The sequence below is a fragment of the Anabas testudineus genome, chromosome 5, assembly GCF_900324465.2.
Source record: "Anabas testudineus chromosome 5, fAnaTes1.2, whole genome shotgun sequence".
Taxonomy (NCBI): domain Eukaryota; kingdom Metazoa; phylum Chordata; class Actinopteri; order Anabantiformes; family Anabantidae; genus Anabas; species Anabas testudineus.
This window is the reverse complement of record NC_046614.1, coordinates 10,522,089-10,538,775: the sequence shown is the minus strand read 5'-3', so window position 1 is coordinate 10,538,775 and position 16,687 is coordinate 10,522,089. Positions and strand designations below refer to the sequence as shown.

General features: G+C 42.9%; 1 protein-coding gene across 4 annotated transcripts in view; it reads left to right on the top strand.

Annotated features, from left to right (window-relative positions):
- foxp4 (forkhead box P4) overlaps positions 1 to 16,486 on the top strand; it is an 87,485-nt gene extending 70,999 nt beyond the window's left edge. For all 4 annotated transcript variants that reach the window (XM_026348520.1, XM_026348519.1, XM_026348521.1 and 1 more), the window contains 9 exons: positions 1,738 to 1,825; positions 3,022 to 3,105; positions 5,018 to 5,243; positions 5,545 to 5,621; positions 5,713 to 5,814; positions 8,674 to 8,795; positions 9,387 to 9,453; positions 10,434 to 10,606; positions 10,740 to 16,486. In XM_026348520.1, coding sequence (XP_026204305.1) covers positions 1,738 to 1,825; positions 3,022 to 3,105; positions 5,018 to 5,243; positions 5,545 to 5,621; positions 5,713 to 5,814; positions 8,674 to 8,795; positions 9,387 to 9,453; positions 10,434 to 10,606; positions 10,740 to 10,887 — 1,087 coding nt within the window. In that variant the 3' untranslated portion in view covers positions 10,888 to 16,486. The remainder of the gene's footprint in view (positions 1 to 1,737; positions 1,826 to 3,021; positions 3,106 to 5,017; positions 5,244 to 5,544; positions 5,622 to 5,712; positions 5,815 to 8,673; positions 8,796 to 9,386; positions 9,454 to 10,433; positions 10,607 to 10,739) is intronic.
- Positions 16,487 to 16,687: the final 201 nt, after the last annotated feature.

Genomic DNA, 16,687 nt, shown 5'->3' with positions numbered 1-16,687 from the left:
CAAGCAGGCTGGGAAAGTTTGGAGAGGAAAGCTGTTGTTTGGTGTCTCATTTCACATAGCCCCGGGGCAGATGGAAGGATAGAGAGATAGGGTGAAAGAGTGTGTGTGTTTGTGTGTGTGTGTGTGTACGCGCATAAGAGAGAGAGGGGGAGATGAAAAAAATAGAGTCAGTGACAGATAATGCCGTCAGTCCGACAGTGTGCTGCCTTCCAGCTAGCCTTAGTCATCGCCCCAGGAGGGAAAATGGTAGAGCAGAAGAACAGAGGAGGGAGACTCTCCACTATTTCAGGCCTTTCTTCTCTTCTCTTCTCTTCTCTTCTCTTCTCTTCTCTTCTCTTCTCTTCTCTTCTCTTCTCTTCTCTTCTCTTCTCTTCTCTTCTCTTCTCTTCTCTTCTCTTCTCTCTGCCCACCTCTCCTCCCTCCTCTTCCCTGTCCTCTGGTATAATACTCTGGCTGTGGTCTGTGGAGCTGGGTGTAATGTGGGTTAAAGCCTTGTCTGCCAGCACACAGAGGGGTAAACAGAGCCTCATTGTTGGGACACATCGAAAAAAAAAAAAAAACCCTGCTACTGTTTATGGCCTTGCTATAGAGGGAGGGGAAGGTTTTGGGGCTGATTTGGTTGGAATGAGTGTGAATCACAGGCATTTGGGGAGTTGCGGGGGAAGAAGAGTGGGAAGGGGAGAGTGGACAGAAGTGCAAGTGAGGGAGAGGGAGAGAGAGCTTGACAGAGGGGGGGGTGAGATCATGTTTTTGTTATTATTATCATGCACTTGTGTTGAGCCGTCTATCTGCCTGGATTATCCACGCCATGACATCATTGTTTTTGTTTCATTTCTAGTCTTCGCCTGATATAGCCCAACTTTCTACTTCATTAACGACACACACATAATCACACAGTCATACAGTGCGTCAACACACACATGTTCCTGTGGAAAAGTCATTTCCTAATAAACAAGTTAGTAATGTTACTAGAAATTTATTGAGATTAGATGTTAACACCACAGGATGGGACAAGACTCATTTTTAATATACCGGCTCACTTAACTACTCATACACTCCCACCGCGATGTGTGCACGCAAACACTCTCAGACACACTCGAACACACACACTGGGCAGGCAGCGGCAACCTGTGAATAACCTTGGTGATGAGAGAGGGGTGGAGGAAGGGAGAGAGGGAGGGGTGCGCTGGGAAAGATCAGAAGGTCCCGGGGTCCTCCCACACTGGAGGAAACAAACAGCGCCACCATTCACACGTATCCACACACGTCTGTGCGCACACGCGCACACACACACGCGCCGGTGTTAATATGTAGAACGCAGTTTAGCTAACAGAAAGTCTTAAGATAAGGCTCTGTGTGATAACACATGAGCTCATATCCAGGTGGTTGTCTTGGATCACGGTTCACTGAGCACCAATGAAGTATACACACACAAAACACAGCTGCTACGTCCTTCACTAGACAAAATAAACTTCCAAGATTATGATTTATTTCTGTAGTGCTGAAACAGCTCAGAACCCAGTTTAAATAAAAATGAAAGAGCTTAGTTTTGTTACTTCATCACTCAGGACCCGTTGGCTGATGTAGCAAATATTCTGTGGGCTTAGTGTGACTTAGAGACTGTCATTGAATTGGGACTAGCGGGAGTTTGATCTTGATGCTTTTTATTTGTAGATATCAAGTTATTTCCCAAATATGATTGAATGCTGATCCTCTTGTGCTTCCTGTCTCCTCCAGGCACTTGAACAATGAGCACGCCCTAGATGACCGCAGCACCGCTCAGTGCCGAGTCCAGATGCAGGTGGTTCAGCAACTGGAGATACAGGTGCGTCCCTCTGCCCACTCTATTTCTGTCTCTCTCGCTCACACACACACAAATACACACACTCACATACTCCATTTTCATTCACTCACAAACAAAAAAATCGTGAAGACTGTTTCAGCCAGTCAATGGCGGTAACTTGTCTGAAGCAGGGCAGAGTTTATGGAGAGCAGTGGAGCTTGTAATTTAAAAGGAGCAGTCGGCAGGGAAGCTGCCATCGCTTCTCCAACTATAAAGCTGCTCTGGTCACCAGCAAGAGAGAGCGAGGCTTAGAGGGGAGGAGGAAGAGAGAGGCGAAAAAGAGAGAGAGGGAGAGACAAGCGCAAGAGAATGGAGGACCAGGCTGTACGGCCTCTCTTGTTCTCAAAGTGGTTCATATATCCAAGCTCTTGAAACATCTGAATGCTCCAGCAAACATAAAATACCAACACTGGGTAATAAATGAAATGTTCTCATCAAGCAAGGCTGTGGATACGAAAAGTTCCAAACAAAGTGAAAATACAAAACCTGTCTCCTCACACGCATCGTGACACAGTCCTGAATACACAGGATCAGGGGGTTAGCGTTGTGTTTGGTGGTGGTGGTAAACAGTGTTTAGCTGGGATCCTGAAGCCACCACCAGGGAACACAAAGTGACAGAGAGGCAGCTGGTGTCACATCACATCAGGACGGCCGTCACTTCATCCCTCAGCAGTCCACAGGCAGCCCACTACTCTTAACCTCCAACAGCACACACACACACACACACAGCAGAAGCAGCACAGTCACTGTGTTTCAGTTTCTGGTATTTGCACAGTGCCACGCATCGCTCTGGTGTGTAAGTATGTTAATGGTGTTATCAGTCTTATTGTAGATACGTTGTTTCTGGAGGCTACATGTGTGTACATTTTTACTCATGCACAAACACACACGCAGGATGCAGCGTTCCCACAGGCTGTAGCGGCGCCCATTAAATGGCAGTTAACAATGTCAAACGGGGACAAGTGTGTCTGCAGGCTAGTGTAAGTGTGTGAGAGCGCTCTGGGTGCTGAGGCGGCTGACTGTCATTTTCATCTCTGTGCCTGAGGTGTAATTGTAATTGTAATTCTGTACCAGTGCCACATGTGGTACTGGCACAGAATTACCCTTATATCAGTCGAAGGGTTATGAAATGAGGTGAAGTATTTTTCACGGTGATTTCATCCCTGTGTGTTTCACAGCTGGCGAAAGAGAGCGAGCGACTCCAGGCCATGATGACCCACCTGCACATGCGTCCCTCAGAGCCAAAGCCGTTTAACCAACCTGTGAGTACACGGAGGCATCCCTATTCACAAAACACATCCCATTTTCCTTTATTGTGTGACCTCAAACTATTACATGCTTGTTATTCACTTATAAACTCTTCTTTATGAGTTTCATCACGTCTTAACCTTCTTGGCATTTCAACGTTCCCCTGTTCCTGTCTTGCTTGCTATCTGCGCCCTCTATTGACCAGTGAGGTTTATCAGGGTTTTCATGATTCCTGTTTGTCTGTTTTATTCTTTTCCTTTCTCGTTCATTCATCCTGTTTGTTTCCATCCCTGTCTCTGCCTTCAAGTTGTCATTAAACAGTGCGTTTCATTCCTCAGAGAATGACATAAATTACAGCCATTCACAGGTTCAAACTGTGTCTGACTTTAAGCTCAGTTTCGTATTCAGTCCCGCCGCATGTTCTTTCTTAGCTGCTCTCGGAGTATATTCTGTGTGTGCTGGTGAAAGGGAATAAAATTTGATATGATGTGTGTGTATGAGGCTGTGTGTGTGTGTGTGTCTGCACTGGTTGGCGAGGTTGTTATTAGGTATCTAATGAATATTTCATTATTCAGATTGACGAGGAGTCTTATTAAAATATAAAGATGTTGAAATTAATTGTCAATTAGAGGTAGAGTGTCTTAATTTGAGGGGATATAAATGGGTTCAGCTGAGTGGCAGTGTGTGTGTGAGTGTTTGTGTGTACTTGGTGTGTGTGCATGATGTGTTGATCGCAGGGGGATCAGCTGCCATTAACATCTAATGGGAAATCAGGAAGAGGCGTGTTCTGTCACCACTGGAGATGAGCCTCGGGGTCAGGGATTGGAGGAGGAGGGGCCGGGGAGGAGCGTCAGGAATGGAAACAAAGCTTGGCCTCAATTAACAGGGTTCGACTGTTGCCGTGGTGATGTGGCAGGGTTGCAGCGTTAATGAAGTACCTGTTAAACACCCCCAACCCCACCATCCACCCCCCAAATGGTACAGCAAGAGGGCAGAGCGAAGACGGGCGATTCACACATTTCAAATACATATAGACAACACATGCACACACAGTGGTTTTAATTAGTCCTAAACTAGCAGCCCTGCAATGGCTGTCCCAGAGAGACTGGGAGTACTGGTTCTGTGTGTGTGCGCGTGTGTGCTTGTGTGCATGCGTGCAGGGCTCTGCTTAATTGGGCAGTATTGGTCCGTGAAGACTTTGCCACCGCAGAGTGCATGAGTATGCTCCCCTCTCTACAAACACGCTGTCGTGTGGTTTTGTTTTTGTAAGCACAGGGTTAATTGCAGCAAGCAGTGTGTGTAGAAATGTATGTGCATGTTCACTCCGAGTCAGTGTGTGTGTGTGTGTGTGGGTCCGCACAAGAATCTGGGTTGTTTTCGAGAAATGGTAGAGACACAAATTCGTAGGGGGGGCTCTCGGGACACAGCTTTATATCAGTGGTGCCACCTGAATATAGGGCCATGTGTTCCTGCAGGTTAAATAATGCACTGAGTTATGGTTTGAATTGTTTTCAGTCACTGGACTATTTTCATTACTTTTTCAGGTGATTCAAGCATGTGGCCCTGGTGGCCCACATGCTTGTATCATTTCTGTGTTCTCATGTATTGGGAGAACAGGTCAACTATCTGGACTGAGTTGGAGCTCAGTATTACATTTCTTACACAACCTGTAGACAAAACAAATCTTTTCCTGGAAGAGAAGTGTTATATATTTAATTAAAACTCTGGTGTCATGCATTGAAATCTTATTCTGACCTTATCCAAAGTCCATGATGTTTCTCAGTAAACAGCTGCTTTAGAAAAAATATGAGGGCAGCAAAAACCAAGTCTGCACACTTAGAACTCCAAATGTTAATATCAATAATGGCACCAATATTAAAAATATTATTATTAAAAATACTCACCCTTAATTCTGTCTCTCCTCAGCTCAACCTGGCTTCCAGTGGCTCTCTGCTAAAGCGAGACAGCGAGGCCTACCCAGAGGGTCTTCCCCACCCCCCCACCTCCGCTGCCACTCCCATCACCCCACTGCGCCAGGGACCCTCGGTCATCAGCTCATCTAGCCTACACACACACTCTCACTCTCACACGCACGCTGTTGGGCCCATACGTAGGCGCAACTCCGACAAATACTGCACCCCCATTGCCTCAGGTAGACTTTAACACACTTCTTCCTTCTTCTTTGATTTCAGGTGCCCAAGCAACAGATTTCTTTTAAGTATGTGACCTAGAATTAAGTGATATACTTTATACTTTATCATTCTCTTATATTCATTTGCATTTATTGGCATTGCTGTAGCAAAAGACTTAAAATAAAATATATGGATTATCTTCTAATAATATTAATAAATAGAAAAAAAATTAGACACAATTCATTTCTTATTTCTTCTTTTTAAATAGAAGATTAAAAGTCACCAATGTTTAAAATTCACACTAGCTATTTTTTTATTCAGAGCTTGCCCAGAACTGTGAGTTCTACAAGAACGCTGATGTCAGGCCTCCCTTTACCTACGCGTCTCTCATACGTCATGTAAGTCAGTCTCTCCGATGATTTCTTTCGCCGTCCCTGCTCTGTGTCTGTGTTCTCCTCTAACTTTTGTCCTTTCTCTCCCTGTCTGTAGGCCATCCTGGAGTCCCCAGAGAGACAGTTGACTCTCAATGAGATCTACAACTGGTTTACACGAAAGTTTGCCTATTTCAGGAGAAACACAGCCACATGGAAGGTACAGACACGGCAAATGTTCCCACTTTTGTCTTCATTTTTGCTGTGACAATTTAAACCTGACACTCCTTTCAGGACCCAATGTGTAGTAAATGTCCAAAAATCTGTTAGATTAGATAAAAGATGATAACCAGACTTGTTCAAAAACTGTAGTGGAGTTGTTGAGATGATGGTGAAAATGAGCAGCACTGTATTTACAAAATGAAACTCTGAAACTCTTTCTACTGTGCTGACTGGGTAAATGTTGCTTCACTCAGAGCACAGTATTTCAAATACACTGTGACGAACTCCTGTGACTGGATAGCAGGCTGAGCTTTTTGACTGTGCAGTAATTGTGGTCTGCGCCCACTGATGAACCCAAGCAGATGCCAGCTGAGACTTGTTAGACCACAATGAGAGAAACAAAAATGACTCACTTTTTTTTTTTTTTTTTAGAAAATGTGCTCACTTTGAAGGTCTAAATCTAACACTTACAAACCCTACTGACTTTTCTGTGCCTCTAAAGAGATTCAGCTGATTTGACAGTTACAGACTGCTTCCGTCCTTTATGAAACACTTTCCTACTGCTCTCATTCTCTCCTCCTCTCTCGCTCCTTTATGCTCTCTCCCGCCCTAAACAATTCTCTCACCTCCAACATGGCACCTGGAGAGCCAGCCCCACTTAGCTCAGTACAGCCACATCTAGCCTCATTACAGAAAGGCACATACAAAGCTGGTGCACACACAGTGCTCATGATCACACACATTGAATTCTCGTCTATTCTCTCTGTCCTCATCTCGCTCTCTCTTTCTCTCTCTAACGCACACACACCTGGCCTGATCCCGCCATTGTAGGTGCTGACCCATTTCTACAGAAACCTCACACTAATTTGAGTGTCAGTTCATGCAGAGAGTGGGAAAGAGGGAGAATGAGGAAAAAGGGAGAGAGGAGGAGGGAGGAGAGACCCCAGCCTTACGTTAATAGCCCTGAACCAAGGAGGGAGGGATGGGCTGATGATGGAGGGATGGAGAGAGACGTTCAGAGAGGGTTAAGAGACAGGGCAGCCAGGAATATCTTTATCTCCTCATCTGACTTTTATGAATTTTAACTATTAATGTCTGGTGTCTGCTTCCTGTGCCGTTGGCCTCGCAGACCTTTAAATATAGCTTGGCATGCCCTTATGTATTTATATTGCAGCTTGGTGAGTCAAATAGGGGCCGTAGAGATGTATGTCCTTTAATAAGCCATCATATTTCATGAAGACAGCAGCTGTGTCAGTGATCAGTGAAATGAAGGGAAAAAAAAAAAGAAATTCTAGTTTCTGTTAAAAACCCATTGTATTAATATAGTTTTGACATCTACAGTTAACAAAAAATGCTTCTTAAACTTATCAACAATGCAAAAAGAAAGATAGATAATAAATTGCTATTAATACTAAGTCACAGTGACCATCTTTACACATTATGATTATTTATCTTTCTTACACTGAGCACATTTTGCCTCATAAATACTGCTCTCCGGGATCATATGGGAGCAGGCCTTCCCAGCACACAGCAGAAACACAACTGGACTGATCATAATGCTCAAACATTTACAGTACAAAGACAATAACACCTCCATTCACACCTGGCAATGTGAAAGAAAATGAAGTCACTTTTTTTTTCTTCTCCAAAATTCCCACCTCCAGTTTCCAACCCCCTCTCAGCCGGAGGGAGTGCCGATGAGTGGCACATGTGCTGTGACCCACTGTAAATGACTGCTAATGTTTTAACTGGGAGAATTAGGCTTTCATCACGGAGACGAATGCAAATAGCACTGCAATAGCACTGTGTATGTGTGTGTGTGTTTGCACTCACTCAGGGTGGCGGGCGGAGATTGGGGTCAGACTCATTTACAAAACTTAGCATCACGGCTCGGGGGTTGAGGGGATGCGGGGGAGAAAGGGTTCCTCCGCTGATTATGGCTTGTGTAATTACGTGTGTGTGTTTGTGTGTGCGTGCGTTTCTGCGTGTGTAATTACGGAGAGGAGTGATGCATGCCTGGCCTGTCCCTCCCTCTCGGCTTAGAACAGCGTGTCAGAGAGAATATGCAGGATTTAATTATAGACGAATTAAAATTGGTAATGAAATTGGGCATGAACAAACTACAAATAGCAGATGAAAAGGGAGGCCTGTCCCTGGGGGGGTGAGACAAAGATAGCGGTGTGCCTGCCTTCCTGCCTTTCTGAGTGCCTGTGGATGTGTGTGTGTGTGTGCTGATGATGGCTGATTAGAAAAATTCTGAGACAAAATGATGGTACTAGAGAACGGCTGACTTGCATTAGCACTGTACATAGAGCTACAGTATGCACGAGTGTGTGTCTAAAAAGTTCTAAAAAAGCACAATTGTCTTTGGGTCACAAAGCTTAAATTTGCCACCTAACACGGAGCTGGAAAGTGCCGTTGGTTTATTACACTCCAACACACCCTAAATGAGCTCCTGCTAGGTAACAACAGGTAAAATAACAAAAGTAACTTTCTAAGCACAGCTAAAGGAATTGATGGAATATTATGGCAATTACAGACAAACCATGATATGAACAAACCAAATGAATTAGCAGTAGACATCAGGGAATATCTCTGACCTAAACAAATCCATGAGACAAAGGGAAACCTCTTGTGTTTTTTAATATTTCTAAACATCCTTTGCATTAGATTGTTTGTTGACAGGTGTTTCCACTGAACATTTATTCAAAGGGAAATCAACAAAATAAACTTTAATTTAGAAACTAAATAAAATCCAAAACTTTAATTCGCAGAAATGACTCATATTAAAGCCTTATCGAACGATCTTCACGCACATTAACACTCGCCCTTATCTGTCACGTCTCCCTTTTCCCAGAATGCTGTGCGCCACAACCTGAGTCTGCACAAGTGTTTTGTCCGTGTCGAAAACGTGAAGGGGGCCGTGTGGACTGTGGATGAAGTTGAATACCAAAAGAGGAGACCACCAAAGATGACCGGGTAAGAGCCTCACGCACGTTGTCACGCACACGTTTCGTTTTCGTGGTGCACGTCTGAGGTTGATGTGAGTGTGAGCTTATGGGTGCTGGCACTATGATTGCCTAAATGAAGCCCCCTGTTATTACTGAGAGGCCAACTCAGCAATCAAATAAAAAAAAGGGAGTTTCTCACTTGTTGTGTACTTGATGTATGTGTGCGTACTCGTGTGTGTGTGTGTGTTTTCTGTGTTTGTCAACACCATTAGTAAGCAGCTGTGTGAGAAGCAAGAGAGGGAAAAAAACTTGTTAGCGTATGTAAACAGATGTTCTCTGCAACCACCAGAGAAACCAGGGATAATTACACACACACACACACACACACACTCACACCTGCACACCAGATATCACATGTGTTTTAGCATCTGTTTACAGTCTGTGTATGTTTCCACTTGTAACAAACATATTTGTGAGATTTGTCAGTGAGCTTTGGCAGAGGTCATATCTAATCACATGTGCACTCAATCTGTGATCCTCACTCTCTCTCTCTCTCTCTCTCTCTCTCTCTCTCTCTCTCTCTCTCTCTCTCTCTCTCTCTCTGTGTATGTGTGTGTAGAAGTCCTACTCTGGTGAAAAACATGATTTCAGGCCTGGGCTTTGGATCCCTAAATGCCAGCTATCAGGTAAGGAATGCCCTCTCCTCCCTCGATCTCTCTCTCTCACACACACACACACACACACACACACACAGTAGCCAATCACAATCAAGGGCACTAATATCAATTCCCTCTTATAATTAGCAGATTCCCTAACGACATTCGCACCAGCTTCCTCCCTCCGCCTCCCACACCAGCGCACACTCTCACCTCTCTCTCTCTCTCTCTGTCACACACACATACAGTACGCACCACCCCCACCTCGCCACACGCTGCACACTCGACCTATCCCTTCACTCCTATACAGATAGACACACCGAACACACACACACGCAGACGCGCACGTGCAGTTTTATGACTGAGATGATTTATAGCGACAAGTAGTTGTCAATTAAGGTTACTGCATAAAATTATCGCCTGTCCCAGAAAACTAGTCTCGGAGCCAATGAGAATTCTGCACTTTTGTCTATTTTTTTTTTTTTTGCTGGAGTCTCTCAGTCAGTGTCCAACCTGTCTCACGTTCAGACCCTGATGCTGGTTCAGTTGTTTTCTCCTCTGCAGCCATTGATGTTTCACTGTGTTTGTGTGTGTGTGTGTTCAACTACAGTCTCACTTAATAATCTTGTTGAGACTTTTACGTGAACACACACACACACACACACAAACACCAAACTACATTATGACAAGCAAAAGCCACAACTGGGAAAGTACTGTGTATAAGTGCCCCCTAGTGGTTTGTCAAGTTCATAGGCAAGGTAGTGGATCCAAATGCACTCCATCTGGAAGAGCTCTCACAAGAAGTACTCATCAGTATTTCATTACACAGTGATATATGTCTAGTTGGGTGTTTCAGCTTACAAACCAATTACAACTTAAACATAACCAAGTCAAGCCGTGTTATTTCCCTCAACTCATCTGATTGTAGTGAACAGATCTTCATCATCAGCACCACTTCTGCAGTGATATGACATATTTCTGTGTGTGTGTGTGTGTGTGTGTGTGTATAGGCGGCTCTGGCAGAGAGTAGCCTGTCCCTGCTGAACAGCCCTCCCTTGGTGACCCCTACGTCTGCGGCCAGCCTCAACATGCTGCATGTGGGTCACGATGATGTCAGCTCCACTGTGGAGCAGGTCAACAGCAATGGCAGCTGCAGCCCCACACTCAGCCCTCAACAGTACAGGTACATTTGTGCAGACACGTAGGCACCAGACGTGCTGCTAAAATAAAAAACAATTAGCTCAGTGTGATACTTTACATTAGTACAGCAATTCACTGCTGTCACTAATATCTGTCTATCCTGCTCCGTCCTGCAGCCACCCAGTGCATGTGAAGGAGGAACCCACTGAGCTGGAGGAGGACAGTCGGCCAGTCTCCCTCCTGGCTGGTGTCACACACAGCCTGCCGTTGCCGAGCGATGAACGTGACCTGGAGGAGGATCTTCCCACTGAGGAGCTGGAGTAGGACAAATCCAAGATGAACCAGAGGGACGGGACATAGTGAGACCAACCCCTAAGCCCTCTCATCAGTGTGAAGAGGAAAAATATAGATACAGTACACTTACGAGAGAAGAGTGAAAAATGAGAATGTTTTTTTTTTTTTCGTTGTTGTTGTTGTTTTTAAAGAAAGAAGTTTTTAAGAAAATGCAAGCAAACAAGGACGACATTGAGAAACTCCAAACAGGGTTAGATGACCTCCGTAACTTTCAGACGCAAAAACAAGACTGTGGAGCACTGCTTTACCTCCATGTGTTTTTCTTTTTCAACACTTGGGTCAGAGGTGTAACACCACTTAATGCATATACACCCACACGAACACACACACACACACACACACACACACATACTCATTCACTTGTCAGACCATGTCTCACCATCTTCCCTGTTAACACCAGCCTCTATGTAGAGACCCCTAGAGGCGCGGACACACTCTCTTCTCCCTGTCCCAACTCTTTGCATAAACCCTCCTCGCTGTTGTCCCGGGCTGCCTGGCTAGCCGCGCATCTCTGCGTCAGTTGAGAAGACACACAGGTGAATGTGTGTTAGAGAGAAAAAGACACACATAGAATCATGTGTATATAGATTTGGAGCAGTCACCAGGGGCTGTGCAGTATACCTCTCCTTCTTACCCCTCTTTGAGTCAGTCACTTGCGTTTTCTTTTTCTCGGATGTGATTGAAATGAAACAGTTTGGGCTTCCAGATGGGAAGGAAAGAAGTACGGACGAGTGCTTTCAAAGATTACCTCCAAAAGTGCTCCCACACTTCTGCAGAGCAGGCTCCTGCCTCCACGTCTGTGCGCGAGAGACCACAGCGAGGCCGACCCGACAGAGGCGGCGTAGTGCTGGTCCCTGCCCAAACTTCTGCCCCCAGCAAGACACTTAGTGACAAACATCTTTTGAACTCTTTGCTTCTAAGTGAGTAAAAAAAAAAAGAAGACAGTTTCCTGCCCACCTTTATCCCTTCCCACCCCCCCTCCCTAAAAGACTGTGGGAACAGGACCATTTGGTGCTGCCCTTCTCCTGTCCTCCATTTGCAGATGGAGCGAGGAGCTTGGAACACTCTGAGAACGAGAAGAAAAGAGTGGAAGCAGAGAGAAAAGAGGGACGAAGCGTCTACAGAAATATTGTGACTAAAAAAGCAAACTGTTGATGATTATGGAATATAACAAGAAAAAAAATGTGTGGTAGCTTTTGTCATTTCCTTTTTTATTTGCTGTTATTATCATTGTTTATTTTCGAGGATCGATACTTTCACAGTGGCGTTCGGTTTTGACGTACCTTTTCTAAGGATGCTGGTTATGTTTTGTTTTTTGTATTGTAATTTGTTTGATTTACTCTGGTTGTTCACACCATTCCAAATAAGTATTGGCAAGAAAAAAAAACAAAAAAAAAAAAAAATTAAGAAAGCGCAGTATTGTCCCAACTTGTGATACCTGACCCTGACTCCTGCCCCTTTCCCTTTCTGTCCCAAGTGTAGCAGGCAAGAAATTTGGAAATAGCACTTAAAGTTGCCATTATCCAGACAGATTATTTAACAGCTCGTTTGTTTTGTTTTAATTCTCTCTCATTCACTTATTTTTGGTTGTGTATTTGAAATATCAGTAATGCTTTAAAAAATATATATATATATTATTACTGCAGTCAGAGAATACCTCATCCCACAAAGGTTCCGCCTGGAACTGTGTCCAAATTGATAAAGAAAAAAGGGGGAATGCTTTCTGTGGGACACCAAACGTGGCAACTCTGCTCAGCTTCGATTCAAAGCTCTATGGTTGTACTAGTTACTGTGTAGAAGCTATCAGCAGTTCACTGTGTGAGTTTGTGTTCAAAGAAAAAGCACGTGAGATTTTTTTTTTTTTGTTCGTCTGTTTGCTTTCTGTGAGCATGAAAACATCACTTTCCTTAACAGTGCCATGCCAAATTTAACATTTATTTTAATCTATTATCTGCTTATTCCCATTTTATTTTTGTTACAGGTAACCAAAGAAATATGTAGAAAACCAAAAACCCTGTAGTTCTTTTTTCTTTTTTTGCCATTTTTGAGTTTTTTTTTTTTTTCTTTCTGTTCTTCTTAAAGAACTGGCCAAAAGACAGCGAACCAGGAGTTTGAATTCCTATTATTGTATTCATAAAACTATTGTGTTGAACCTAAACATAACTTACAGTGCTGACCATTCCAAAAACAAACAAACAAAAAAAACCAAAGCGTGTAAAGCATCAAAGCTTTTACATGAGAACTGGTTACAAATGACTCACATTAGATTAGATACGAGGCCAAAAATGAATATTAACCTCGCACAGTTCCTCAAAAAATAAATAAATAAATAAATAATAAAAAAAGAAAGCACTTAGAGGTGAAACTGTCTCTGCCACGCTCAGGCTAAATTGTGTTCCCAAACAATTCTAGGACGGGCCTAAAGTGAGATACTCATGAGGGATTTGAGCATGTGTACCTTTACAACCTGAGATGTCAAAAATGAGGGATGTTAAACACAGAATGAAAACATTTGGCTCCGTTTAAATGCTTGGCTTTAAGATTTTTTTTCTGGTGCTGTCTTATAAAAAAAAGAAATTGGACTTTATCCGTTTAGTTAACTACCTTGCTCTCTTAAGGAAGAAGAAATGTACTGTAATGTGGTTACAAAAGTCACATATTTGGACAGGGATGAGTAATTCCAAATATCTATGAAGATTACAATAAAGAGGGAACAGCTTAAAAGATGAAAATATACCAGTGTAAGAGGAAAACAACCAAGGGATGTCGTGTAATTTAACGTTTGGTTCATATTTTCATACTTTTTGTCGATCTATCTCTTGCACTTCAGATGATTTTTACTTATTTAATGAAAGAACCTTTCTGATGACTTTGTGTTGGAAACAGGACTGTTTCCTGTCACATTAGAGACTGATTTCTAACAAAGTACAAAGTGGCAGACAGGCATCTTGAAACAAGATAAAAAACCAAAAATAACACTACCTCCTTTTCCAAACAGTTCAACATATAGCCAATGGGAGACTGTCTTAAATTTTTTTTTTTCCTCCATTCTTCCTTGATGATACTAATGATTGCCAAAATTGTGTTACACTATCTGTATGACCAACAAACAAACAAAAAAAAAACAAAAACAAAAAAAAACAAATATCTGGATTCCCTAACACATCCGCTTGAGCCCAAAAACCTAGAGACGTTTCACTCTCCACGGAATTAAAAAATGACTACCTCTCCTTAAACCACATCTAAAGCACTCTATGTCTCCAAGTGTGTTGTGAAGCATTAAGTGCATATGAAAAGTTTTCTATCGGCTGTGTGAAACTTATTCCTGCACCCGATTAGCACTGGGCCATGTGAACAGTTTCTCCTGTGTGCATCAACTGTGTGTGTGTGTGTGTGTGTGTGTGCACTCATCCAGTGGGAAACTGGTCATTAATGGCCACAGCATGCGGTGTTGCAGGGAGCTGGTTGTCAGGGGTAATGATGGGAAAAATATATCAGCGTGACCAGGACATACACACACACATACACAAACACACATCCATATATACAGTGAGCATAGAAGCAGGGCTATGGGTTAGTGCAAACAGAGGCTCTGACCATCCATATATCCAAAGACCCACACACACACACAACAGCAACCCCTTCACCAAAACATTCACAGAGACACTGAGAGGACTAACACACACTTAAAGAAACTCATCACTACTACTAGTAATATCCAAACCAAGAGGAACTGCTGCATACAGTACATAGATGATCTCTGACTCGTGCTTTAAGGTACACCTGTTAACAAAGCTGTTTTATAAAGATGTAGATTGTTCACAGGTCGCCATGTAACACTTCTGTTCTTTCTCCAGCTTGGCATAACACGATGTATTCTTGTATATTAATGCTTGACCTATCTCTCCAGGGCATTCTTTCCCATTTTGTCCATTGATTTTCTCTTTGTTTCGGGGGATTCTTTCTTTCTTTTGTTTCGTTTCGTTTTATTTCTGCACCTGTTTAGCTATTGTAAAGCTTTCAGCTCTGATTCCTATACTGTACTGCTAATGCTGAAGTATACGTATTTATCATATTAAGTGCTGCAGGTATCTTGGTTTAATAGTTTTGTTTTTGTTTGTTTCCTTTTTTTTCAGTTCTTCATAAAACGTCTGGGACGCTGATTTTTTAAGTGTATTATCTCAACAAAAAAAGAATTAAAAGAATAAAAGTTAGATCAGTGGTTTAGGTAACACCTGTTTGTATATTTATCTTAGCTAGGTCTATTTTGATACTTTTTTGTCTCTGTACTGCATTTATGCATTTTTAAGGAAAGAAAAAAAAACAAATGGAAAACAAACTAAAAAGTTACTTCATTATGTATTGATACCTCAGAAGGACTTTTTCTCAAAGACAGGACCAAAACCTCCAAAAAGAAAAAGAGAAAGAGGAAAAAAATGTAAGAATATGTAGCCCCTCTCTTGCTTTAAAATATGAAAGGTATTGCTGTTGGTCCTTTCAGGTGCCAATATGTGTCCCTGCTCCCTATGACCCCTCCCTATGACCCCTGACCCTTGTCATTCCTGTGCTGAACTCTGACCCACAGAGCTGTCAATCATCTGTAGGCACCATGGGGGGTGTCACTGAGTCACACACCTGGATGATGGTGACCAGTCACAAACCTCATCTCCCAGTCCCACGGAGGCAGATCAAAGTCTGACACTGTTGCATTTTTAATACTCCTTCTTTTGCATAGTCTCAATACCAAAATGTGGAATGGCTCTCAGAGATGCAGCTCATCTTCTGACTACCAAAGGCATTGCAAGCAAAACATTGCTTAGTCCAAACTCCTGAACTGTAACCAAACTGTAACCAAACCAATGCCACAAACGTAACCAAACAAAGAACAAGCTACTTCCAAAACTCTCCATCGACTTCACTGATCACCTTTCCTGAGAGCTGTTATCTACTGTATTATACGTTCACATAATGGTGTTGTGGGACCAGCCTGAATCCTTTCGGTTGTTCAGATCCTGATGTGTGATTGGACAGTTCTGAGGTGTCATGTGAGGGGGAAGGGACTCTCAAAGTGGAGCCTTGCCTGACGGTATTATCAAGTAGACAACCAGAGTCATGAACATGATCATGATGGAACTACCACTTCAGCGCTCCTCTGGTTAAACCTTAGGAATGTGTGTACATTTTCAGCAGTGACTCTCTGTATTGTTTCTTAGTTTTCAGTTTACCTGTTTACCTCTCTTTATCCTTTGGTTTTTGTTCTGTTTCTTGTTATTTGAAAGTGTGACCCGAGGAAGAGGTGGGGACAGGGACTGGGTGGTGGCTTTAGACAGACAGTGGAGCCCAGCCCTCTGACCCTCCACCCCGGGTAGCCATGTAATGCCAGTCACTGCCCTTTCCTTCATGCTGTATAAAAACACACACATATATCTGTGTATTTGTAACCTGAATCTTCTTGTGTCTGTCCATGCAGACAATAAAAAAAACTGTACAGTAGGTCTAGTTGCATGTAATCTGTACTAATTATTGACAATGGCATTATAAAATGCAATAAAATACTTATTAAACTGTCTCACCATATGTTTTTGTTGTTTCCTCTCCAGTGGTATTAAATCCTCACATAAAGATCATAGAACAGAACCTTTACTTGAAGTATAATGTTGCTTAATTACATCCAGCTCTTGGTAAAACTCACTGGGAAATAAATACACCATTTATACTTGCTATAATAATAACACCTGTACAGTGTAATGCAGTTTCAATGCAATAGTCT